General features: G+C 45.3%; 1 protein-coding gene across 2 annotated transcripts; it reads right to left on the bottom strand.

Moving 5' to 3' along the window:
- Positions 1–3,733: 3,733 nt before the first annotated feature.
- Positions 3,734–26,569, bottom strand: C3H1orf198 (chromosome 3 C1orf198 homolog). Of its 2 annotated transcripts, XM_071738930.1 has the most exons (5): positions 26,109–26,569; positions 18,841–18,891; positions 8,864–9,415; positions 4,943–7,065; positions 3,734–4,387 (listed from the first exon to the last, which is right to left on the bottom strand). In XM_071738930.1, exons 1-4 carry the CDS (start codon positions 26,454–26,456, stop codon positions 7,009–7,011), a joined length of 1,008 nt encoding a protein of 335 aa, XP_071595031.1. In that variant the 5' UTR covers positions 26,457–26,569; the 3' UTR covers positions 3,734–4,387; positions 4,943–7,008. The 2 variants fall into 2 exon arrangements, with proteins under 2 accessions (XP_071595031.1, XP_071595032.1); XM_071738931.1 differs by lacking the exon at positions 18,841–18,891 and having other exon boundaries at positions 26,109–26,568.
- Between the last annotated feature and the right edge of the window lie 591 nt (positions 26,570–27,160).

Below are 27,160 nucleotides of genomic sequence, written 5' to 3'. Positions count from 1 at the left end.
CTGCAACACCTTTCCCAAAAAAAAAAAACAAAAAACCCACCACCAACCCACATTTTTAAATTGGAAGTTTAATAATTTCTTCCCAAAGTATTTCTACTGCCTGGCCAAAAAGGGTGGCTAAAATTAGCTCCCCCAGATAAAGAGATTTTTGTCATATTTGGTACATTCCTAGCTGAAGACCCAAAGCCAGCTGTTTGGGCTGGGTTACAGAGTCAAATCTATTTGTAACTCTACTGATCTGGCATCCTTAGTCCTGGAATTGATAGTTTGGGGTTGTTGTTTTTTTTTTTTTTAAGTCTGTCTACATCCTATGCTCATTTTTTCCATACTAAGAGAGTGCCAGAGGAAGCATTTTGAGGGCTATATAATTAAAACCAGAAGTGCCTCCCAGTGAACTTCACAGTAAATGTTAATGGCATTTCTAGCAGAAGGGGTGCCCTGGGGACCTCGTTGCAAATGAACTCAGAAGGACTCAGTGCTGTTTCTTCTACAGATTTTAGCTGCACAGTTGAAAGGAGTTTGGATTTTTTTTTATTTTTTCATGTCAGTTCAAGTCTTCTCTAAGTGCAGTCACTGCCTGCTGGGTAAAACCCTTGGGAGCAGACTCTGAACCCCCACCCCTGATTCTGTTTTTCACCATCAAGTGACTTCCCCCTCACCCTCCAGGATGTTACCATCACTGCCCAGTTTTTCCATCTGCTCTGCACTGGTGAAAGCCCTTGGATTTCAGGGAAAAGGGTGGGAAAACCAAACTGGGCTCTACTGGGAGGAAAGGGCAGTACTGGGAGGCTGCTGACCTTGCTGTCCCCAGTACCCACCTCTGGGCTGACACCACCAAAGGGACCCAGGGACTGGCTCTGCACCCTTTAAGGGCAGAAAAAACCCAACCAAGCAACCAAAAAAAAAAAAAAAAAACAAAAACCCACAGATGTTGAGAGAGACAAAAATAACATATTTAAAGAATGCCCACAAAAATGCAGCAGTCTCGTCACAGCAAATACTTCTGGCCCTGATTTTTCCAGGAGTTCATGAGAAGTTTGGCAGAGGGACCTGAGGCATCTGGGAGACTTTGCTGTAAGTGCTGAAGCCTTCCTGGGGTTTTGGCACCCACGTGTTTGCTGCAAGGGGGGAGAGCTTTGGCAGGGAGAGAGAAACTTGAGGATCTCACTTGGTGCTTGGGCAAATTCCTGCCAGGCTGGAAAAGGGGGGGAACAAATGTGATTCCTGGCAAAGAGGTGGAAATGTCCATGGGGAGGGACACCTGGGGCTTCAGGGCCATCTAAGGGACAAGCAAGGTTTGTTTGCTCCCAACCAGCACTGGTTGTGGGACAACAGCCAGAGGGGCCATACAGGAGCATCCACTGCTCTTTGCTGAGCTTGTTCTTGGTCCCCTCTGCTCCTCTGACATTCCTGGTGACACCAGTGACCAGGAGCTGCTGCAGGATTTCCACAGAATCAGTTGATGTCACCATTAATGGGTCACCCTAAAGCTTGGGTCAAGGCTGGTGGTGGTGAATCCTATCAAGAGATGACACAACTTGACCAACAATTGGGCTCTCCAGATGGGTTGCTTGGGGATTTATTTTTTTTCCCCCCTCTCCTCAATGCCTTTGAGTGGCTGCTGGAGAAAATGCAACCAACATCTGCCAGAAATTTCATGCATTAAGTGGGCTCCACTGATACCTACCCTACTAAAATATCTTGCAACTTCACACCTTCTGGCTCAATTCAGTGACAGGAAGAGCATTCTCTGAGTGAGATCAGAGCCAGAGGACAAACCAGAGGCCCTGCTGTGAGCAGCACTCCTGTGTTGGCTGGGCAGTGCCCCAAGAAACTCTCATTTTTGCTGTGAGACTGTTCTTGGTCCCCTCTGCTCCTCTGACACTCCTGGTGACACCAGTGACCAGGAGCTGCTGCAGGATTTCCACAGAATCAGTTGATGTCCCAATTAATGGGTCACCCTAAAGCTTGGGTCAAGGCTGGTGGTGGTGAATCCTATCAAGAGAAGACACAACTTGACCAATGATTGGGTTGCTTTGGGTTGGTTTTTTTCCCCCCTTTCCCCAATGCCTTTGAGTGGCTGCTGGAGAAAATGCAACCAACATCTGCCAGAAATTTCATGCATCAAGTGGGCTCCAGTGCTAGCAAGGAGCTGTCACCTACCTATCCTATTAAAATATCTTGAATATTCACATCTTCTGGTTCAATTCAGTGACAGGAAGAGCATTCTCTGAGTGAGCTCAGAGCAGAGGACAAACCAGAGGCCCTGCTGTGAGCAGCACTCCTGTGTTGGCTGGGCAGTGCCCCAAGAAACTCTCATTTTTGCTGTGACTTTGGCCAAATGAAGTCCCTGGGACCAGCTCAGTGCCTCAGGCTGCAGGTGATGGGATTTGCTGAAGGGCTGAGAGGCAGCAGCCCCTCCAGCAGCTGCTGTCACTGCCTGCACTCTACTGCCTGGTGCCCAGAATCACCAGCACCAGCTTGGCCTCTCCAGGATGGAGAAATGAAGAAAAGCTGGCACAGAGCAGAAGCTTCCTTCTTGGCAAATGGAGGCTCTGAAAAAACATGGCAAGGAGAGCAGGATGTTCAGTCAACCCTGTAATAACCAACAGCTGGAAAAAACTTCCTACAAGTCAGAATAAATTTTGCCAGCAAGCTACAAGTGCTGGGTGGAGAGGACCCAGGTGCTGAATGTTCTCCTCCCCTCTCAACTTTTTGCCTTCTTCTGGCACTTTTCTTTCTTTTTCTGCCTCCCCTGTGATGCTCTGTGCAGCTTTGGAGAGCCCCCAGCATTTTATAGCAACAAAACCAAACCTTGCAGCATGGTTTTTTTATCCAGCCACAAGTGGGATATTTTCAAGGGTTCCTTTTCCTCTGGTGCTTGGGATTGCAGAGAATAAACCCAGGAGACAAATGGCTTCAGGATGACCCACACTCCTGCCACTTTTGGGAAACTAAAGTTGAGGGCAGGTCCTCTGGTTGGTGTCTGAAACCACTGAGCAATCCAAAAACCACAGAAGACTTTCCCTCCCCCACCTATTTTTTTTGTTTGTTTGTTTGTTTGATTGTTTTGGGTTTTTTTTTTCATTCATTTTGGAGACAAGAATTCCAGGAAAGCTGCAGCAGGATTTCTTTTTTCAGCCCAATACAATCCTGACCTGCCAAGGGCATTTTACTCCTGGATCTTGATCCTCTGAGTTCTGCAGCCACAGAGCTGAGAAATTCTCTGATTTAGAGGTCACCTGGTGGAATCTTTAGCCCAAAATTTAACAGTGGGCTGCCAGGCTGCAGCCAAACCTGGCCCAGGGGCAAGAGGGGGTTTCCCAGCCCAGGGGGAGGTACCTGTGCTGTGCTGAACACATCCTCTGGTCCTGGGAAGGAATCAGGATCCTGAGCAGGAGCAGCTCTGCCTGTCCCTTGGCATCTTCACCTTAAAGAGCAGAGAGGAGAGCAGGGAGGAGCAGTGGCACTGGGGAGAGGATCCTGGGGGACAGAGGTTGTGTTGAAGGAGCCAAGAGGGAGACTGGCTGGACTTAAAAGTTTGAAAAAAGAGCTGCAGTGTATTGATTATTTAGGTTTTCTTCTGATCTGAAAAAAAAAAATATCACTTTCTTAATCCTAGACCATTCTTGGCTGCCTCTCAGCAGATTCAAGATGCCCCAAACAACTCCAGTGGCATCCCAGGAAAGCTGAGTATAAAGCACACTACACAAAGCAGCACAAAAGCCTTGAATTTTCTTATTTAAAGTGACTTTATTAAAACATTGTTAATATAAAATGTGACCAAGTACAATCTTTTTTTTTTTTTTTTTTTGTAAGAATGTTTAATAAAAACATATTAAAGAAAGAAGGAGCATCAACTCTTGTCAAAGCACAGGAAAAACCTACCAGGAGAAGTAAAAAGTTCTGCAGCATGTTCTACCAGCTGGTCCCAATGTGTGTTAGGGTGGAGTCAGCCAATGGGAGAGGCACAGCCCAGGTTCCTCCCTAAGAGGTTTTAAGGTATTTAGCAGAGGTTTCAAACAACCCTGCTCAGCAGCAGGAGACTTTGCTTTCAGCTCTCTCCATACCAAAGAGCAGACTGCACATCTTCACCTTGGATTTAACTCAGCAGAACAGAAACCTGGGTTCAGTGGAAACTGTGAACCCCAGGGTTAACATTTCACAGAGTCCTAGAATAATTTGGGTGGGAAGGAACCCCCCTAAAGCTCATCCAGTCCAACCCCCTGCAGTCAGAACACCCTCACCCAGATCAGGGTGCTCAGCATCAAACCTCAACTTGATCATAGAATCACAGAATCCCAGAATGGGCTGGGTTGGAAGGGACCTCAGAGCTCATCAAGTCCAACCCTTGATCCCCTCCCGCTGCAGTTCCCAGCCCATGGCACTGAGTGCCACATCCAGGCTCTTTTGAAATATCTCCAGGGATGGAGAATCCACCCCTTCCCTGGGCAGCCCATTCCAATGGCTGAGCACCCTCTCTGCAAAGAATCCTTTCCTAATATCCAACCTAAACCTCCCCTGGCAGAGCTGGAGCTCTGCCAGGGGAGGTTTAGGTTGGATATTAGGAAAAAATTCTTTAGTCTGTGCCCTCTTATCCTACTGATATCTGCCTGACCCCCCCTGGCTCCAACCTCCTTTCAGGGAGTTGGAGAGAGTGATGAGGTCTCCCCTGAGCCTCCTCTTCTCCAGCCTCAACACCCCCAGCTCCCTCAGCCCTTCCTCACAGGACTTGTGCTGGATCCCTTCCCAGCCTCCTTGCTCTTCTCTGGACCTGCTCCAGCACCTCAAGCTCCTTCCTGAGCTGAGGGGCCCAGAACTGGACACAGGACTCAAGCTGTGGCCTCCCCAGGGCTGAGCACAGGGGCAGAATCCCTTCCCTGGACCTGCTGGCCACGCTGTTCCTGAGCCAGCCCAGGATGCCATTGGCCTTCTTGGCTACCTGGGCAAAGGGATGAGACCTCAACCCCCTCCCTGGGCAACCTCTTCCCTTTTTCCACCACCAGCCTGTTCAGCTTTGAAAAGAAACTGCAAGTCAGTACTCACTGCACAGCTCAAGAATTGGTGCTGACGTTGTCCTCAGGTTACAGCAATGCTGGCTGGAGGCTTGTGGCAGATGCTAAAAAAGTTCAGCTGAGAAAAACCAGCAGTGAAGTCCACGCTGGTAGAAAGAAGCATTTTCTGAGCTGCTGAACACAGAGACAATACCCACAAACTACAGGAGTTTGTGCATCTCAGGAAGCATGGAAAGAAGCTTCCAGAAGTCTATAAATAAGGCTACACAATGACTTACACTCTGTTGCAATCTTCTCCTTTGGCTAAGAAACCTCTCAAGAAAACATTAAAAAAACTGGAAGTTTAGGGCTTGGTCATTCTATTAATTTTTTTTGGGGGGGGGAAGGGAATGACCTACAGCATTTTCCTTGATCTGCAAGTAAATTTTAATGCTCTGTCAGCATCCTCTGCTTGTTCAGAGCAAGCAGCACAGCAATTAGAGGCCAGGATCCATCCAGGACATCTCCAACCCTTCCTGTTCCAGGCAGAAGAAAATCCTGCAGCACATTTCACAGCCCCTGGCCCTGACCCAAACATCAAGTGCTAACCCATGAGAAGCAGGATTCTGGGCTAGGGGACAGTGACCTTCTTAGAGCCTTGGCTGGGACCCACCAGACCTATTGGAGCCCTGTGTTGTGGGGTTTTTGTGGGTTTTGTTTTTTTTTTTTTTTTTGCCTTCTACCCAAAACAAATGCTGTGGGGCCTCTTGGTGAGGGAGAGGAGAGGTCAGAGCTTTGGCATTGGAGCAGAGCAGAGCCTGGCTGTGCGTAGGGGGAATTAAGGCTTCAAGGTGAGGTAACCACAGTGAGAGGCAGTGTGTAAATCATGCTGCATTTTCAGAGATGACAGGTTCAGACAACAGCTACTCTTGTTCTCTAGGGTTTTTCACACCAAACAAAGACCATTTGGGAGCAGAAACTGGAGGCCAATCTGCTCTGAGGGCCACCTCGAGGTGCCTCTCTGCACCTGGGGAACAAATGTCACCCAGGTGGGGACTTGCTGAGGAGGATGTGCCCACCAAGGAGGAAAAAGCACCAAAGTCAGTGAGTCCTTGAGACAATAAGCTGCTTAAAAATAAAAAACAACAACAAAGAAGCCTCATACTGCTACAACCTCCCACAAACACAGTGGTTTCCTGACATGAAGTTAAGCTACACCCCAGCAGCTCCCAGTGCTGTACTTCCAGCATCACTGGAGTGAGGAGGCAGTGAAATCCCTAGGTTTGTGTTCCCTGAGGACAGTTTCTCCCACTCATCCATCAGGTGTTGTCCCATTCCCCTCCCCACTCACTCTCCAAGCCCTTAATCCAAAACCCAGACCCATCTCTCACTCCCCCATCCCATTTTTCCCAGCACCCTCCTGTTTTTTGAGCAGATCTGTGGGGTACAAACAGGGTGCTTCTTGGGATCCATCCTTTTGGCAATGCCTTGGCCCTCTGCCAAAGTGTTTTCAAATACACAAAAGTCACTCTCAAACTAAACAGAGTGTGGGAAAACCAACAAAATCCCCTCCCCATGCTTGGTTTTCAAGCTGTTCTTGCTCTTAGCTGAATGATAGAATTATTTGCCCATCTGGAACCAAGCAAGGTTTCAACTGGAAACAGCAACCTGGGCCTGGAGCTTCCACTTTTAGGAGATGGAGACTCATTTTTTTTTTTTCTTTAACATGCATCTGGTAACTTCTCCCCTCCTCTCAATACAGTAGCTACTAAACATTTTAACAGACATTTTAAAAATATCCAAATGAAACCACACTTCTATCACTGTTTAAAAAAAAAAAAAAAAACAAAACCAAAAACTCATATGGTATTACAAAAGTTTATACAAAGGCAACATTTAAGAGTCTGAAAGTTACTTCTAGAAAAAGACACAAATGCTAGTAAATTAAACATACAAGGAGGAAGATATTCCAACTCCTTCCCCAAAATTGGTTTGATCTATTTTGAAGTATCTTTTACCAGTTGTCTAGAAAATCAAAGCCAGTCTTCAAGATAACATTGCTTGTGCTAGTCTGCAGGGGAAAAAGAAAAAAAGAAATAAGATGTGGGTGCTGATTATTGTGTTACAAACTCAACCACTGCCAATCTACAAAAGAAAGCTTAAAAAGTTGTCTGCCAATACTTGGATTTCTTCCCTTTGCTCTAGGATCCCTATGAGAATGCTGGACATGGAAAAAATACAATGACCAAAAAGGCAATTCCAGATAAAAATAAAATTCTTGTTGTGGTCTGCAGGCAAAATTTTGGGGTTTTGCCCATGGAAAAATTCATCAAGAGAATTAAACACAGAATGTAAGAATCCCTGATTCAACAACTGCAGCTGTTCCCAGAACACTCCACACCTTAAACTTTGCTGTCAAGTTCTTTACTGGGTTATATCAGGAACACTGCTGCACTTTGAGCCATGACATTTGAGGTGATTTCAGTGCTCAAGGGACACATCTGAACCTCTGGATTCTCTTCCTAGAGCAGAGCTCTCTTTCCCAGAACAGGGAGGATAAAAAAAGAGGAAATTTTATCATATTGTCTGCTCTGTTGACATTTTGTCATGAGAGGATTGTGTCTCCACAGAGAGAAAAATCAGGCTTTTCAAACTATTTCTGTTAGCTAGTACACAATCACAAAGTAATTAAAACTCTTAATGAGCCATCAACCTAAAGGCTTTCTTGTGTTTTCCCACAACTAAAATTAAAGGACTGCTGTGGTCATGATTTGTAGCAAAACAGCTCAAGAATAATTATGCCCCAGCTTCAGAAAAATTTAAAAAAAAAAACAACCATAGGGCTCCAAATACTGAAGTGGCTCAAGTATTGCTCTCTCTCAAGTGCTGCCACTTACTTCCCTTGCAAGTATTTACCTCATCCTGCATATTTCTGACCTCACATCATCTTGTTTGGAATTTAAACAATCACTGCTGGCAAAATATGGGAGAGCAGGAGCTGTGCAAGAGGCTTGAGGTGTTTAGGAATATGTTAAGGCTATGCCAGAGGGATGCTGCAAACTCCAACCAGAACTGCAAAGTGGTTTGGAAACCACTCCTTTTCTCTGCTGTGTGGTTTTCAGGCTCCAGATAAATCCTTTTTTCTTTCCCTCCCCATGTCCTAAGCTGTCCTTCCCTTTCTTTTCTCACAGCTCAGCATCTGCCTTTTTAATAACTTCTATTGGCTATTGAGCTGCTTAAGGTTGGGCTTTGTTGTTGGGTTTTTATATGAAAAAAAAAAACCCCAACACAACCATAAGCAAACAAATTCAAACAGAAAGCACTGTGAGGGCTAATTCTGGAAGCTCATTCCATTTCCATTTTGGACTTTTCAGAGAAAACACATCTGAAAGCAGCCCAGCTGCCTGGGACAGAGCACTGGAAGGGGCTGTTGGGTCAACTTTGCTCCTCACCACTATCCTGTGTGTACCAATGGAGTATCCCAGATTCTAAGTCTACTTTTCAAGCTGAAAAACTTCTTTTTTTCCATTAAAAAAGCAAACCCCAAACTGTTTGAATTGATACAGCAAGCTCTTCAGCCTGAACTAGCCTGCTGTCAGTCAGCAAGGGACCACATGGCAGCATTTCTGGCATTCTAGTCAAATGATGCCTTTATCCTATGCAATTTCCTACATTAAAAGTACTTGGCTGAAACAAACAGTAGCAGTTAACATGTTGTTTAAATAAACTTAAAATAAATAACTTAAATAAATAAGCCAGCAAGCTTAATGCTTTATGGAGCCCCTAATCTTAAGGGGCTTCCTGGTTAAGAACTTTAAGTTTTTTAAGTGTTAATTAAACCTAAGGAGAGTGGATGGAGCAGCCCTTACCTGTCCAGGCATTTGTGGATCTGTAAGTACAGTGCCATCAGGATCTTCCTTGTTTGTCCTAGAAGATCCCAGGTCCTGTGGTGGGTCAGGAAGGAAGAAGTCATCTAGGGAACTAAGAGGGAGCTGAGTGGGTCGTGGTTTCTCCCATTCCAGAGCTACAGAGGGCAGGCTGGGGGCAACAGATTTCTCTGCTTTGGTGATGCTGGGCTTCTCAGCTTTGGCCATCTCTTTTGGAGCAGACTCTTGTCTGTAAAAAGAGGGAAGAGGTTTCTCTCCTTTCTCCATGGACTTGATCTGGCTGGGGGTCAGGGACTGGAACTCGGATTTGTCTCCTTCAAACTTGGAGCGTTCTGCGTTTATCTTCCAGAAAGAGGACTCCTCTTCCTTCCTGGGTGCTGCCAAACCATCAGAGCCAGGGGGTTTAGTGCCTTGAGAAGATTTAGGGGCTTGGACACCAGGTGCTGCTTTCATGGGCTGCCTCTGCTCGTTCTGCAGCTGGGCACCACCTTGTTCTTGGATGGAGAGAGATGCAACGCTGAACTCCATCTGGCTCTGTTCAGGGTTAAAGAAAAACAGGATTTCAAAGCCCTTCCCAGACACAACTCTGAGCTTCAGCTCTTTTTGCACATAGATAATACCTTTGCTCGTGGCTAGGCAGCTCCCAGACAGTGGATACCACAGCAAAGCCAACTTAATTTCTCTGTAAAGGGCTATCTTTGTAGCTACATAAAAAACAGAACTCATTTTCAAAGTCTGAACTGCAAGCAAAGGTGAAATCCCAGCCCTGCTGCAGGGCAGTCAGAGGAAACAATTGTACTTGAGTTCTTCAGTGCCACCCAAGATAGCAGTGAACAGCACTCAAACATTGGAACAGTTTTTGGGAGCATTTGGAAAGCCACAGATGTTTTACAAGAAAATAAAACTCAAAAAAAAAGCTCTAGAGTGTAGTTTAAAAGGCAATCTTCCATTGCACTCTTTGAAATCGTTTGCAACGTGTTACAACTCCATCTGCTCCCAAGATAAAGGATCAGATATAATGGGCAGACATTAAAAAGTGGTTTTTTTTCAGAACTAATTCCACTCTGAAGGAGACAAACAATTCCAACAGTGCCATTTCTTCCCTTATTCCAGAGCATTTTGTTTCTATTTGCAGTGCAGGAAACTGAACTCACTCCTGAGTCAAGGAACCAAGTGACCACAGTGAAAACATGACAGAACAGTACTTCAAAATGTTCATTTTCCTTACCAAGTAAATCTTACCAAGTTATTTACCAGGGAAGTAACCTTGCTTGTCTTCTAGCTGGATATTTTTAGCCTAATAAAAGTTTATTTCACTCTTGAGGAACACGTAAGCCTTGCTGTATTTATGAGCACAGCACTGAAGCAAAAAACCAGCTAAAGAACAACCTAACATCTAGATTTCTGTTTGTAAAATGGAACAAACAATGAAAAAAGATCCTTAAAAAAAAATAAATTGTGTTTACTGTTAGAGCTACACTGCTGCCATTATGGGCCTGACTAATTTTGAAAAAATTCAGAGGATGTTTCAAGCCCTGGTTTAGCTACCAGCAGTGAAAAGATACTTTTGAAGTTCAGTACAGATTTGTGATGCTTTCCCCATTCTGCTTTTTTTCTCAGCCTTTCCTGACTCACACCACGACAGCACCTGTGGGCCTGAGCCTCAATCAAGTCCCAGCTGCATCTCATTTTCACTACAAGTGTTTGATCTCACCTCCTACATTATTCTGCACCTCAAGTTCAAAGGGAGTGGAGATCCAGCTCAGGTGCTGAGTATTTGATATTCAGAAGCTTCTCATCAAAGTGCAAATGTTAAACTCAGCAAGTGGTTATTTATAAAACACACAGTCTGATTCACACACTAATATCTGACCTTTCCAAAGGATTGGATACAGTAGATATTTTTTCCAAGGTTATAAGCAAGGAAGCACCAAGTTCTGTGTTGCCATGAGGAATACAATTTGCCCCCAAAAGCCTCAGCACATCAAGAAGCTGTGAGCAATATTTGCTCAGATAAAATTAGGTGAGTGCAAGGATACATGAAACCCTTGCCAAGGGGCTCCATACCCAACACTCTGCTTCCAAAAAATCCAAGAGGAAAAAAACTGGGTGCTCCAGTTGTACACTTTACGTAAAACAAAAGTCTTGATGTGAAGTTTAGAGCAGGATTTTCCTGAGATAAATTAAATTCTGCACAAACAAACTATGGATGCAATGGTGTTGAGGATTATTGACAGTGACTGCCATTCCCTATATTAAAATCTAAGGATTTATTTCCCTAAGCTCATTTGGCAATATTCCCTTAATAGAGATTTTACCACACTGAACTTAAGATGCTTTAAGGCTCCAGAACTGACAGAATCCCAGCTTAAAAATCCCCCACAATACAAAATAGACCTGCACTCCCCCAAAGGGGAGTGGGGGGAAATTAATTCCTTTTTTTTTTTCCATCTTGGAAGACTTAAATACCTTGTCATGTAGGAATTAAACCAGTGCTAATTTCTATCCTTCAACAGCCTTCCTTTTTCTGAGTGGGCCACCCCAGGGCTTGAGCTAGAGCTGAGTTACCAAGCACCACAGCAGCAGTTTCAGTAAAATGGTTCCTTCACCCCCAGCCCAAGACAGGGAAATGAGAATCCAGGGCAAACCCTGATGGAAGGGAAGCAAAAAAAAATTTAGAGAAAGGAAAACCAAGAAGGCTTTGCCTTTGAATGGCAGCAAGGGAGACAAGCAGTGCCAGCCCTGCTGGGAAGTTCTGATGCTGCCTGTGGTCATGTTTTAGGGGTTTTGTGAGGGTCCAAAGATGAACCCAGAGGCCTTGTTTGGAAGCAGCAAGCAAGCAAGAGGAACATGGCTCTGCAGCACAGCTTCAGTTGTGCCCTTTCCAACCCACCTGGGGATGTGAGGTTCTGGGGAAGATGCCCTCTTTGTCTTTTTACAAGAGAGACCCTGGGGTGCACCTTCCCATCTCAGCAGACAGGACCACCCAACACCTGAGAGCATCTCACAGGGAGCTTTGGAGATGAGGCAGCTCATAACCTGGCATGGAAATACTTCTTGGCCAAGAAGGCCAATGGCATCCTGGGCTGGCTCAGGAACAGCGTGGCCAGCAGGTCCAGGGAAGGGATTCTGCCCCTGTGCTCAGCCCTGGGGAGGCCACAGCTTGAGTCCTGTGTCCAGTTCTGGGCCCCTCAGCTCAGGAAGGAGATTGAGGTGCTGGAGCAGGTCCAGAGAAGAGCAAGGAGGCTGGGAAGGGATCCAGCACAAGTCCTGTGAGGAAGGGCTGAGGGAGCTGGGGGTGTTGAGGCTGGAGAAGAGGAGGCTCAGGGGAGACCTCATCACTCTCTACAACTCCCTGAAAGGAGGTTGGAGCCAGGGGGGGGTCAGGCAGATATCAGTAGGATAAGAGGGCACAGACTAAAGAATTTTTTCCTAATATCCAACCTAAACCTCCCCTGGCAGAGCTTCAGCTCTGCCAGGGGAGGTTTAGGTTGGATATTAGGAAAGGATTCTTTGCAGAGAGGGTGCTCAGACACTGGAATGGGCTGCCCAGGGAAGGGGTGGATTCTCCATCCCTGGAGATATTTCAAAAGAGCCTGGATGTGGCACTCAGTGCCATGGGCTGGGAACTGCAGCGGGAGTGGATCAAGGGTTGGACTTGATGAGCTCTGAGGTCCCTTCCAACCCAGCCCATTCTAGGATTCTGTGACTGCCCTGAGAGAATCTCAAAGCACTGCAGCTCAGCATGATGGAAACAGCCCTGAGAGGTCAGAGGGAGAATTCTGCTTCTGGCACATGGCTACAGAAGCCAAGAACTCTGGAGCAGTCACAAGTTATTCCATTTCCCTTGAGCTAGATAATGCTCCCATTTAACATTCAAGGTTACTAAAGACATCCAAACCTCTAAGAAATGTAGCAGATAATTAACAGGCAGTATCTTTCAAGTCACAAATTTAGCAATAAAATACTATCAACAACCTCCCCCCAAAAAACCACAACCCAACAGAGCAGCAGCATAAGTAGGGAGTTAATTACAAGTACAGATGGAAAAGATCCATGTGTGAAACACCCCATGCTGACACCTCAGTCAGGAGGAGTCCTGTACATCCTAACGAGTCACTAGAAATTTAAGGTTAATTACTCTTCTCTCAGTTTCTTCCACCAACTTGCCAAGTGGCAACTGATGAGTCAGCAGGGAGGGAAGGAACCAACATTTAATAGATATTTACCTTCCAATGAAACATTTCCTTCAGGTTTCATCTCTTCCAGACAGTTTGGGATTCCAGATTTCATAGATTTTGTATCACTCTGAATGAGCTGCATTTTCTCTACTTTAATTCCCCATCTCAGGAATGAAATAAAAATACTTTTTTTTTTTTTTTTTTCCTACCATTTGTCCAAATTTTATTTCTGGGAACTGTTCAGCCCAGAAAGCCTCAAGGGTTTACAGACAGGCTAGTACAGTCCTAAATGTAATTTCTAGAAATTACCAGAATTCAAATAAAAGCTATGAAGAGCAGTAGTATTTTCAAGATATTGCAAGGGCAAATCATTCTCAACACTTAAGGAGAGGATGAATATGAAAGCAAGGAAGTAGCAGTATTTTGAGGCAGGGCAAACCTAGAATTCTGTGTTCTTTTCTGCAACCACTGCAGGGATTAAAATAAAGGATGCTTAGGTCTTGGATCATTTTTTTATCTAACAAATATAAGTAATATTAAAAAATGTAGGAGTTTTTAGGAAGCTGCATGCCTGTCCTAAAAAAGCATCACTTTGAACTGTTTAGAAACTATTTATTGGATTAAAAAAAACTAACTTCAACCTCAAGGCAGGGATAATCCACCAAATTGTGATGATTTTATGTACTCATAGGAAAGAGTGTACTCTAAAAGAGGGGCCCCCACCCTAAGAATCTCATGATTTATTAACACTTTATAAAATCAAGGTCTCAGTTCCTAAGTCTGTATGAAAAACAAGATGACCATGAAGAACCCAGGAGCTTTTTTTCTTTTTTTTAAAAGCATCTTACTCACTCCCCAGGAATGTGTAGTATTTTACTAAAAAGTCAAGCAAACACAGCCAAAACAAATTGGTTTGCTTGGCAGTCTGAAAAACCTAAATTGTTGAGACAAAGACTGCAGAAACACTGTCAGAGGCAACTTGTTTTAAGCATGACCTGATCTATGCAGAGGTAAGAAAGCCAAGTTTAAAAACACTTAAATAATTAAAATATTTAAAATAATTTGCTTTGCTGAATGGACAAAACCAAAATAAAGAATGGACCCAAAGGAGTCCCAAAGTTTGCTGTTTCCTGTGCACATTGTGGGTGTTTTTAGGATCTTCTTAGAAATCCTTAACTCAGCAGAGACCAATAAGGACAAAAATAAGAGCAAAGCATTCAAAACCCATCTAACTTGTTTTGGTCCATACAGAAAGAAAATGCCAAAGTTCCAGAGTGTGAAGTTTTATTTTGGTGGAGATTTTGTGACCTGCTCTTTGGAGATGGGACCAAGATTCCAGTCTGCCACTGCTGCTGGCAACTCTGAGCAACAGGACATAATTTTATACATAATTTTAAGCTCAAAACCATTTTCTCAAGATTGATGCAAGTGATTGAATCCTCAGCCAAGAACATCTGGCCTTGCAGATTAAAATAAACCTTGAATACAGCTGCCACAAGCTGGGTGGGTTTTGTTTTTTTTTTTCTCAAGAACTAAGAGGTACCAGTAGGTTTTAAACTGGGTTTTAAACACCTGGATCAAAAAGGGAAGGGAAAAGCCCAAACCTCAGGAATCACTCTTCTTTCCTTCCAAGGAAACACTGCCACTTATGCCAGCTTGAGGAAAATCATCACACTGAAGTAGAGTTTTTAACAAACAATTCTAATGTCAGGCTGCTAAGGAAGGAGGGGAAAAAATTCTGCCACTTTCTTCCTATTAAAAAAAAAAACACAGACAAAAAACAAATGCAAAATTCTAGGACTTGTACAAAGAATAAAAGAATGCTGAAGACTGCCTCTCAGTTTTAAATAAAGGAAACAGTTTGCAAACTATTTTGACATGCAACATAATATTTTTCTGTTTAAACCACCACAGGGATTAGGTCACTTCTGTAGCAATGTAATTAGGGAATTGGGACAGGGAGGCAGCAATTTGGGATTGAAGTTGGACATTTTCTGTTTTAGTGGGTTGGTTTGTTTTTTTTTTGGTTTGGTTGGTTTTTTTACTCCTTTGCTTTTGGGTGTTTTCTGTTTGTTTGTTTATTTTCAAACACACCTTGAAGACCTCTCTTTTCAACAAACATCTGAGGGCCTGTTGAGAGTACAAAAGAGATGACGGAGGAAAAAAAAAACAGGAGTTAAAAAAAAAGTGCAAAAAGGACCTTAGCAGCTACTCTATCTGTATCAAGACAAACAAATTCTTAGATGCAAATGTGTCAATTTTGAGCATTTGGAATAAAAACCTGTTTTGGTTAATGGCATGAATTAGAAATAGATCTCAAGTTAGTGACAAGCTGCTCTGTGCATTCAATGTGTGAGGTGGCTGACTGAAATTAGAGTTTCTGCCCACTATTAAATAATTATTTAAATAAAACCCCACACCAAACCCTGAAAGTTTCGTGTTCAGGAAGAGTTGGAGAGAAATTTTCTTTCCACACAACCCCAGGCATGATTCTTTTTTTCCATATATATCTTGGTGTCCCTGCTGAGTTTCACTGAGTTTTTACTTCAAACAAACCAAGAAACCTCAAAGGCTAAACTCAGCCAAAATGTCAACTTTCATCCCACTTAAACCTGGAGCCATAAATAGAATGCCCTAAATTCATAAACCTGCCTTTAGCTCCAGTTAAAAATGTAACCCACATTTCAAGATGTCTTCATGTTCAGAGGGGCTCCACCCATGAACCAAAACACTCCCAATAAAATTCCTGGTTTTAAAATGTCACCTTATTTGTAGAGCCATAGGAACTCCTTGCTTTCCACCTTGCTGTCCTGCTGAGAAGTAGCAGCAAAGTTTTCTATATATAAAAATATTATAATTTTGAATGCTAACTCAGCAATTTGGTGCTGTATTTCTGCTCTGGGGGTTACAAAGAGGTAAGGCAAGAACTTTAAATACACATCACCCAGCTAAAAGGGGTGGAGATATTCAGGGAAGTGTTTGCTGTGATATGGAGTTGAACCACATCTTTTGGGTTAAAAATGAGAATTTTTGTCAGAAGTGACCATGCCCTTCAGCTGTATTCTGCCCAAAATAACAGCAATTTAGTACACAGTTCTGTGAGGAAGTTTGACAGCCATGGAATTAAGGAATCCATTGCAATAGCTACACTGAGAAAAAAATTGTCTATATTTAACCAATCCAACTGGAGTCACCTGTAACAGCTGAGAAAAGCTCCTACTTGCAAGAAAGATGCCCTTCCCTCTTTTCTCTGCACTCCAGAAGTTAATTACAAATACTGATTTGGCTGCTTTATTTTTCTTGGTGTCAACCTTTAAAAAAAAACCAACTTACCCAACCAACCCAAAATTATTGGTTTTACTGATTTACATCTCTCCTTCCCTGCAAAAGCAAAAAGGGTACATACACCACATGCCCTTCTTTGGGTAACATTCATGCAAAGCTGCAACAGAACAAAGGAATTTCATCATCTCAGCAATAACATGCAAAAAAACCCTAAACCAAACCAAAAACTCTTCATTAAAAGGAGGTCAGGGAAAAGAATATTAACTCATCGTGGGGAAGAGCTTATGGTATGGAAAAAACCTGACAAATCTGGCTCACAAGACAGTGAACATACATGACAAAATGTTAATATTATTAAACAGCTCATTCTGGTTTTTTCACTGTTTCCCCAGGCTGGACCAACTGGGCAAGGATAATTTTTCCTCATGGAGAAATTGCCTGCCAGGATTACTTTGTTAAAGTACTGGTTAGGGAAGAGATCAAAGATTAAGCAGGAAGCAAGGTCACCACTTTTGGAAATAAAAGACTCAGCAGCTGAAGGATTTGGTTGGAAAACTGACAGAGTATGAGGCACTGGGGAAAAACCAGTGGGGAAGAACCCACACCAACCAACCAACCAACCCACTCACACAAAAATTCTCTGGAAGTTTTTCTAAAATTTTCTGGAAGTTTTTCTGAAGGCAGCTTTTCTCTCTGGTCAGCAAGGAGGGAGGGGGTGGAGAAAGCAGGAGGTTTGATTAGCTCAGATAATTATTTCTAAAGCAACCCTTTCCCCACCTCACTTTTCTTCAGCAGTGTCCACACGAGTGTTCTCAAACTAAACCTCTCATCCTGGGATCCTCCACTCATTCCAGAGAAGGATGAGACTACAGCATCTATCCACTGCCATCTCATTCTGAGACACCAGGACAGTAAAAATAATCAGCCAAGAATTATTCACAGGTTGGGCTGAAGAACACTTCACCAGGCAAATAAATATTTAGCAAAAAAGCCATTAAAGAGGAAATCCCTTTGGGTGCAGATGCATCTTACCATGGGTCACTACTCAGAGCACATCTGAAACATTATCTCCAGGAAGTATTAAAAACTTAGAAAATCCACTCAAGAAAAAGCTTAGAAATACTATTCTGGCTGTCACATTCCCAAAATGTGGGGTTTGCACCAAAAAGAGGGGAGAGACAATGCTGCTGTCTCCAACATCATGATTTATTTCACCTGACTGTCAGTGGGGTCCACACTCTCCTCACTACATCACTTTTCTTGATAGCTCTTCTCAAGTCCACCCATGGTAAAAACCTCTTTAGTGTTATACTAAAAGCCAGGGGCTGCTGCTTCTAAGGGTCCTGGAAAGGCTTCTGCTATGGAAATTCCTCCTGAGCCACCAGAGCTGCAAGGGAATTTTAAGTGAAGACTGGTCCTGGTTTCTCTGGAACTGGAGCAGTGTGGATTGCAGGGAGGCAGGAGTCAGCTCAAGCTCTGGGTTAATCAGGTTCTGCCAAGCACAGATGGGTGCAAGCTGGAGGCAGTCACCTTGGGCAAGGAAGGCTGCCAGAAGTCTAGGGTCAACCAGATTAATTCAGTATTCCCTGGCATTTCCAAATAATTACTCTGCATTAGGCTCAGATTATATTCATAAGCTCCTACATGATTATCTGCAGAGTTCAAGGGCAAAAAAAAAAGGAAGAAATAGGGGAGAAGCAGCTTTCTCTGGCAGATAAAGCCAGAAAAGCCAAATTCTGAAACATGTGATTGAATTAACATCCCCACCATCCCCAGGTGGGGAAAGCAATGAGCTGGGGTTTTACTCCCACATTTTCTTTCAAAAAGAACTGAAGTTGATTTCCCAGCCCAAATTTGGTGCAACTGGGTTTCCTCCCACCGCAGGTTCACAGAGATGGGGAACTCTGTGTTAGCCTCAAGAGGATCCTGCTGTAAATAATGCTTTTAAAAATTAACAGAAGTGAGGGGAAAAAAAAAACCTGCCACAGGAAAACATTTTTTGAAAGAGCTACTTGTTGGAGTGGAAGTAACACAATGCTTCAAGCATAGCCCCAGGTTAACAAGTTTCACTACATTCTAGTAAATAACCAAAAGATGAAGGAGAACACAGGCTTTAAGAAAGAATCAAATGTAGTTAAGAGAATACAATGAATTTACTTCCTGGCTACTTTAGTTCCAAAGTGAAACGCAGCTTGTACAACATCTGAGAGATTGGTCTTGCTAAACATGGAAGGTTGTTTAAAAAGTTTACAGTGAAAAATTGTATCATTTGTGAGGAATCAGTCTGACACCTGGACTTGAAGCCAGAACATGAGTTCATGGAGTAGGTTTTGTGTTTCTGTGGAGGTGAACCAAAGCACACCAGTCCTGGGCCTACTTACAGGAACAAAGGCAGTGTTGGTCTGTGAAGCCTCAAAATGAAAACACAATATAAAAGCACAAGGAACAGCATAAAAATGACAAACCAATGTTAAAAAACTGCTGCATAATTACCTTGGTTTCCCAGGAGAAGGGAGCTGAGTGTTCATCTTGCCAAGTGATGTCCTGAAATAAAATTCAAGAGTGACTGAAAATCAGAGGAGCAGCTTCACCTGCTCAGGAGCAGAAAAACAGATGCAGCTCTGCTGGGAGCATCACCACCACCACTACAGAACTTGCTGCTAAGTGAGGGTACAACTTAGAGCTGGCTCTCATTACATTTTAAGACTGACTGAAAAAAACATTCTCTGAGGGGAAGATGCCAATTTAACCTATAAATTATATGAGGGTTCAACCTGGCTTAAAACTCTTGGAGTGATTTCTTTAAATATAGCTTTAAAACCTCTATTTCCAGTTTTCAACCAGGCATATTTTTTTTAATTTTTTTTTTTTTTTTTTTTTTTTTTTTTTTGGTAGTCACTAGCAACACACAGGGATAGCAACACCACAAGGAGCAGGGGTTTTAGGAAAATAAAGTCTCATTTTTTCCCCTCTTCAGACCAAGGAGCACATGTGCAAGCAGGCAGTCATGTGCCAGCAGAACAGCTGCCCAGCCACAGCTGGATCCAACTCTGACCAGACACATCATTACACCACTTCAGTGACAACCAGTCTGAAATGAAGTGTTCAGTGCTGCTGAAAGAACCCCACCATCTCCACATCAAACTCCCAAGCTGAGCTGGCTTCTTTCCAGCAGCTCCTTTTCTGTTAACAATCAGAGAAACTGAAATCATCTCTTCACACACAGAAATAAATGCAACCTCCCTGCCCTCCAGAAAGGATTTGTGGTAGATCTGAGGGGGGTCCCATGCTCTGAAACACAACTGGGGTGACCATCTAAAAAAGGAGAGGTCTGGGCTCTGCTGGGTCACACATTCTGAATCAGGAGAAAATTTAGTACAGGAAATTTTTCTCAAGAACACAAGTGTCCTGTCAAGTTCCCTCATTCCAGGAAATGGATAATCTTTAAAGTTTAAGGGCAACAAAGGGAGGAAAAATCTGCTTTTTAGCATCTGTTGTAACTTCTGTCAGTATTTGCACTGCTAAGCACAGGGGAACTCCCTGTCCCTTAGGTGGGATGCCTCAGAGCAGGTGAGTGTCAAATTATTTTAAAATTATTTGTGGGCTGTATCCTTTGCCTCTGAAACTGGTGGATCTGGCACTTAATTTCTGAAGCATGCATGACAGCAGTTGTGGTCCAGGAGGGAGAAGAGCTGGGAGAGCCCAGCCCCTGGACTGAGTCTGATACACAAGGCAGGATCATAACCCTTCTGTCCACATGGGGGCTGGGCAAACCAATCCTTAATTTCCACAGCACTGAAGGACAGAAATGGAGTTCAGCAAACAGTGTGACACTTCTGTGTGCTGTCACAGCTGTCAGTGGGGTTTACCTATGGAGATTAAAGGATGTTCTGATTTCTTGCCACTTATAAGATGGGCAAACAAGCTGTGGATCAGTTTTAAAGCTGGGAGTGAGCCAAAACCACCCTCATGCTGGATGTGAGGCAGTTCTTGATCTCCTGTATTTGAGGCAAGTGTAGGCAGCACTGGGAGGGACATCTCTTCAGCCTCAACTCAGCAATGACACCACTGCTGGGAGCCAAGCTGCCTGCAGAGGGACAGAGAAGCAGCATGGGGAAAGCAGAGTGAAGGCATGAGGCTGTCATGTTCCAGGATGCATCATTGGTGAGGCCACAGCTTGAGTCCTGTGTCCAGTTCTGGGCCCCTCAGCTCAGGAAGGAGATTGAGGTGCTGGAGCAGGTCCAGAGAAGAGCAAGGAGGCTGGGAAGGGATCCAGCACAAGTCCTGTGAGGAAGGGCTGAGGGAGCTGGGGGTGTTGAGGCTGGAGAAGAGGAGGCTCAGGGGAGACCTCATCACTCTCTCCAACTCCCTGAAAGGAGGTTGGAGCCAGGGGGGGGTTGGGCTCTTTTCCCAGGCAACTCTCAGCAAGACAAGAGGGCACAAGAGGTCTCAAGTTGTGCCAGGGGAGGTTTAGGTTGGACATTAGAAAGAATTTCTTTCTGGAGAGGGTGCTCAGGCATTGGAATGGGCTGCCCAGGGAAGGGGTGGATTCTCCATCCCTGGAGATATTTCCCAAGAGCCTGGATGTGGCACTCAGTGCCATGGGCTGGGAACTGCAGCGGGAGTGGATCAAGGGTTGGACTTGATGAGCTCTGAGGTCCCTTCCAACCCGGCTAATTCTAGGATTCTATGATTCCCTAAGGGATGGAGTAAGGCAGCTTCCCACTTCAGAGAAACTGATGCCTTCTTAGCCACCACTGCACTTGCTGACACCCCAACTTGTGACCTCAGGCTGCAGCTTGTGCAGACAAAAGAGCTCCTGAGATGAATTAATGGTGTTTTGGAACTGGTTGTTAAAAAGTTCTCATCAGAGATAAAAATCTAAGACTATCACAGATTATTTCAAAGGACAGAAAGAGCAGACACTTGCTAGGCAGAAGCAGCTCCCTGAAAGAAAAGGACCAAAGATTTTTCCACTTAAAAGGATGGCTCATTGCATCTCAGGCTGCACAGGGCAGTGTGCCTCAGAGCCAGGAAGTCTGAGGAGCTTTATCCATATTCAAGAGATCTTCCATGGGCTCTAGGAAAGGATAAAATAGGGTAAGAGACAGTTTGAGGGTACCAAGCTTCAAGGAGTTTATGGCTGTTGTTATCTGAAGTGCAATAAAGGCTGGGATGAAGGACACAGTTGTCAGGGCTGTTGTCAGGGGAGGCATTTTGTGGCCTCCTCCTCCTCTGCCCTCACACAAAGGACAAGCAAAGGACCAAGTGAGAAGCAGGAGAACACCTCAGTTCAGCAGTTCCTTGTCTGAGGCACTCAACTGATGCTTATCTGGAAAATCACTTTATTTTCTGTAGAATAAAGAAGTTCTCACATGCTTGAAGAAAGTGAAAACAAAAGTATAAGCTATTTAAACATTCACAAAAGTAAATTATGAGTGGATATTCTGGAGAAAAAGGCATCAAGGCTATTTATCATCAGCACAGATTAGCAGAGGTCCATCTCTGATCAGCTTTTGTTTTCAGCACACAACAAAGCCTTCTTCCAGAAAGAAGGCAAATAAATTAACTTTTGTTCACCAGTGTTAAATAACCTATTTGTAAGGAAAAGGGCTTTGTGCAACAACTTTCATAGCTAAGAAATGACAAAAAAAAGAAAAGCTTAGTTATTTCAAGTCTGATTCTTTGAGCTGCTGAATACTGCTCAAATACTAAAAAAAAAAAAAAAAAAGAACTAAAAAAAAGGGGGAAAAAACCCCAGCCCTTAAATCCAAGTATATGTCACACAGCTGGGGTTAGAGAGGGAGAATATAAGAGTGAGAACTTGTTGCACACTGAATATCTGAACTGTCTTTCTCTGAACTAAACAGGGAGGATGCAGTGGCACCAACATCTGATCAGATCACCACAGAGGTCAAAGGCTGGGAGCCTCTCACACACTGCTGGTTTTCCATCTGTTCCCCTTCTGATGGCTCATCACTTATGGTACATTTTTAAAAAGAGCCCATTGATATTAAATTTATATTACACTTCCAGATTTTCCTCAACTTATTTCCAAATAAGTTGACTTTATTTTCCACCACTTATGAGCATTAGACATAAAAGAAGGAATGTCAGCAGTTGGAGGCTTGTCAGGAAAGAGGAAGCTCTGCTTGAAGCCTCCAAAAGCCCTCTGCTTAGACCCAAAAAATTATGGGGAAGCACCCAACAGTCTTCAGGTGCTGTGCTGATGTGTGATGGTAGCAAGTCAGTCTTCAACAAACAGGACAAAACTTCTTTTATGAGGGTGTTAAATGCCCCTATTCACTAGGAGGAGGTGCTGGAAAATTCCAAGGTCTGCAGCTCTGTCAAGGTGATTGAATTTGTGTGTTCTGGAGTCACACGTGGTTGCTGCAAGTGCTCCAAAACTCTGAAATGCTTGGATCATGGCTACAGGATCTGTTCCTGAACACCAACTTTGTGTCACAGCCTTCCCACACAGCCAACATACCAGAAGGTGTTTTGAAAATATTAAGAGATGCTTATACTTGGAGAACTGACAGTCCTCAGCTACAAGTTCAGGGGATGGATTTGGTGTTAGGAAAGATCCCTGGGAAATGCTGGGGTGAGAAAGAGTTGCCCAGAGATACAAAACCACAAGATTTATCCTCTGGATCACCTCAGCAAAGTGGTCACACAAAGTGGGACTGAGAGTCCTGGCTGGGTAAATCAGGATTTTCAGCATTCATCCTTGATTTGTTTTCTTCCAAGTCCTCTCAAGAACATGAGGTGAAAGGGATCAACTTTCCATGCTCAAGCAAGCACAGGTCACTACAGATTTCAACATCAGTTAACAGGGAAGAGGAGCTGCAGCTGGAAACATGAAACCTTTAGAGCAGCAAGAACACCAGCAGAGCAAAACTCTTGCACTGGAAGTGCTGCAACTCCAACAAGGGGTTCTGAGGTCTCCAGACTACTCTGTCCTTGCCTCAGGAAACCCAAACCATGGGACCAGCAGCCAGGGACAACCCAACTGGGCTGGCTGAGCAGGGCAGATGCAGCAATTATGTCCTACAGAGAGCTCAGTGAGTGGTGGGAGGAGAAGACAGGAAAATAATAAAGCTGTGGAGGCAAAGCATTTGCAAACCTGGAAAGTTGAACTGAAATGGCCAGAGAGTGTCTGCAGTGGCTCTGAAACAGCAGGACAAGGAGGAACAATTAGTGAGCCAGGGCAAATGTCCAAGAATCAGGTTGAATGCCAGCAAGAGAGCAGGGGGAGAGGAAGCTATCAGATGAGGAGCCAGGAAAGGCTCCAAGGCTCAGCAGTGCTGCTGGAAGAACTAAAATGGAAATGGAGGTTGCCAAAACGAGTGGAAATCTCTTTTCTTCAGAAATACAATTTATATTAACTTCAGCTTGGAAGTCAAGGAGGAAGTCAGTGGAGGCAAATGCTTCCCAAATTAAACACTTGGCATCAAGTATTTTGATGACCTATGCTTTGGTTAATGGCTACTACAGAAATGCTAACAGCATTACTTGTAGCTTTATTTTAGGGAAAGAGGGGTAAGAAAACAACTTGCCAAATTTCAGATGGACTCTCTAGCTGTCCTGTTCAAGCAGAAAATTATTGCTTCCATACAGTCCAGCACAATGACCTCCAACATGCTGGGTTCCCTTCCAGATCCACATAATTCAAAGCAGAAAGCAGAGCTGTCTGAGAATGGAAAAGCTGAACATACCTCCTTTCCACTGTCATCAACATAAGTCCTTTTGCAACTAACTTCAGGCTTAGGTTTCCTTTCAAGGGCTGCTTGCACAACCAAATGAGCTGTCTTGCATCCTCCTATACCTTTTTCACGAGGTGTTATGGTCTATTACTAGCAAAAATTTACCCAGAATATCTAGTATCATGGACTAAACAAAACTGAGCTTGACTGTGTTCTTTAACTCTTGATCTGACACGTGTTATTTTTTTAATAAGGTTTTTTTTTCCCCTGGCAGAAGCCACATAAGTTAGATTAACAATGGGTCCCTTTATGATACTGCATCAGTGAAACATGACAGCTCTGCAATCACACCAAGATGCAGAAGAAAACAAAACAAAGGAAATCTCATATGCAGAATAAGAGAGAGAAAGAGTGTGAAGAGCCCCTTCAGGTCTTTGCAAACATTGCCAGACTTTTCTCTTTTCAAGGGATCACACTTCAAAATGTGACTCACAGCTCTGGGCCAGGCACCCTGACACCTGCAGGTTTCTAGAAGGGCTGACAAACTTCTCTGTTAGATAGACAGGTCAAATTCCATTCTTTCTGCCATCTACCTTCCCTTGGTTTTCCTGGCATGTGACACAGAACAATCTATGTGGGGTTTTGGGGTTTGTTTTTTATTTTTTAAGGTGTCAAAAATACCAAGAGCTGGAATGTCTTCAGTGTTGCATTTTTAACTGTGTCTAAAATTAGAAAGGAGGAAGAGATTTAATTCAGCATAAACATTCCCTACAGCCCATTTTCAGTGGGGGATGACTTCCAGAGCTAGCCACGGCCATGCTGCTGTCAGGGGCAGCCAGTAACAACCTCTTTGAGCTCCAAGTCCCCATCTGACCAAATCCATTCTGGAGATACTCCTGCTTACCTCAAACAAACTCTGTTTTGGTCCCTCTCCTGCTGTTACCCTCAGACCAAGGCTCCTGGCTGACATTGCAACATCCCACCCTCCCACACAGCCACAGAGGAGGAGGAAAGAAACACACCTCATAGAATCCTAGAATCTTTCAGGTTGGAAAAGCCGCTTGGGATCATCCAGTCCAACCACCATCCCTGCTCTACAAAGTTCTCCCCTAAACCAACATCCCCCAACACCCTTGAACACATCCAGGGATGGTGACTCCACCACCTCCCTGGGCAGCCCATTCCAGTCTCCGACCACTCTTTCTGTGAAAAATGTTTCCCTGATGTCCACTCTAAACCTTCCCTGCTGCAGTTTGAAGCCATTCCCCTCCTGTTCTATTCCTGATGACCTGGGGGTGTTGAGGCTGGAGAAGAGGAGGCTCAGGGGAGACCTCATCACTCTCTACAACTCCCTGAAAGGAGGTTGGAGCCAGGGGGTGTTGGGCTCTTTTCCCAGGCAACTCTCAGCAAGACAAGAGGGCACAAGAGGTCTCAAGTTGTGCCAGGGGAGGGTTAGGTTGGACATGAGAAAGAATTTCTTTATGCAGAGGGTGCTCAGCCATTGGAATGGGCTGCCCAGGGAAGGGGTGGATTCTCCATCCCTGGAGATATTTCCAAAGAGCCTGGATGTGGCACTCAGTGCCATGGGCTGGGAACTGCAGCGGGAGTGGATCAAGGGTTGGACTTGATGAACCCAGAACTCCTTTCCAACCCAGCCTGTTCTGGGATTCTGAGAAGAGCCCAGCACCCACCTCATCGATGTCCTTACAGGTTGTTATAGTGACGAGGTCTCCCCTCAGCCTCCTCAAACCACACAATCCCAACTCCCTCAATCCTTTTCCCTGAGATTTATCCTCCTCCACCACCTCCACTGCCCTCCTCAGCATTCTCTATCTCCTCTCTTACCTCGAGCTGCCCCAAAACCCCTCACCAGACAAACCCCCCCTTTATTCCTAACCCCCAGCACCTCTCCACAACCCTCACAAACCCACCCAGAAACCGGGACAAAAGCCCCGCTCGGGATCGCCCCCCTCCCTCAGGCCCCGCCATGGCGCTCCCCTCAGGCACCGCCGGGGCTCTGAGGAGAACGGGGCCGCCGTCCCCTTCCTCCCGTACCTCATCTCCGAAGTGCACGACCTTCTGCCCCGTGTTGAGGCGGAGGTTGGGGTATGAGGCGGGTTGGGCAGCGGGCCGGGCGGTTCCGCGATGGGCGGCGTAGCGGGCCTGGACGTGCGGTTCCACCAGGCACTTGTCGATGATCTCGTCCTGCTGGCGGGGCGGCAGCCGCTCCCACTCGGGCCCGTAACGCTCACGGATCCGCTCCTTCTCCGCCATGATCTTACGGGCCATGGGGCTCAGCGAGGAGAAGTAGCTGAAGCGCTTGCGTTCCCGCTCGTCCAGCGGGCGGTTGCCGTTCATCACCGCCGTGCGGGAAGCGGCGATCGCCGCCGCCATGGACGCCATGGCCACCCCCGCCGCCAGCCCCGCACGCACCGAACCGGCCGCACTCGCACGGCGGGAATAGGAGCAGGAACCGCCTCCTTCTCCTTCTCCTCCTCCCTTCCCTGCTCCGCTCCCTTCCTGCTAACACCGCCTCCCTCCCTCCCTATATAGCCGGGCCGCCGCCCCGCACTCCCCGCCTCCCGCACGCCCAGTGCCCGCCGGGCTCCCCCGCGGCCTCGGGAGGGAGGAGGCGGCTTTTCCCTCTCTGCCTGGCAGCTGGCGGGGGAGGGAAGGAGGGATACAGCCCTCTGGCTTTGCTTCGGTACGGAGGGCAGCCCCCTGGGGTTGCTTCGGTACCGGTACCGCCGGTAGCCTGGGGCTGAGCTCCGGCCATGCCCGCCCCGGCCCCGCGCGTCCCTTTCCCTCCTCTCCCAGAGGGACAAAGCGACGGAATTCCCGGGATAGGCACCAGGGAACGGCAGCGTCAGGGCCAAGAAGCTCCATTTCCCCACCCCTAAAGGGGTCTCGGTTGTTTCTTAACCCCACAGAAGGTCCAGCAGCCCCTCTCAGAACCATCGCACCCGGGGTGGGTATCGCTTCCAACTCGCCAGGTTCAGCAGTCCAAAGCATCCTGCTTAGTTTGGTTAAAAAAGTTGCAGCCCAAAGCTGAGGAACAGGTTGTAGTTTCATCTCAGTAAAAGAGACTCCTCCTAGGCTGAAATAAC

Source organism: Heliangelus exortis, chromosome 3 (genome assembly GCF_036169615.1).
Source record: "Heliangelus exortis chromosome 3, bHelExo1.hap1, whole genome shotgun sequence".
Classification (NCBI taxonomy): domain Eukaryota; kingdom Metazoa; phylum Chordata; class Aves; order Apodiformes; family Trochilidae; genus Heliangelus; species Heliangelus exortis.
This window is presented reverse-complemented; position numbering and strand designations above follow the sequence as displayed.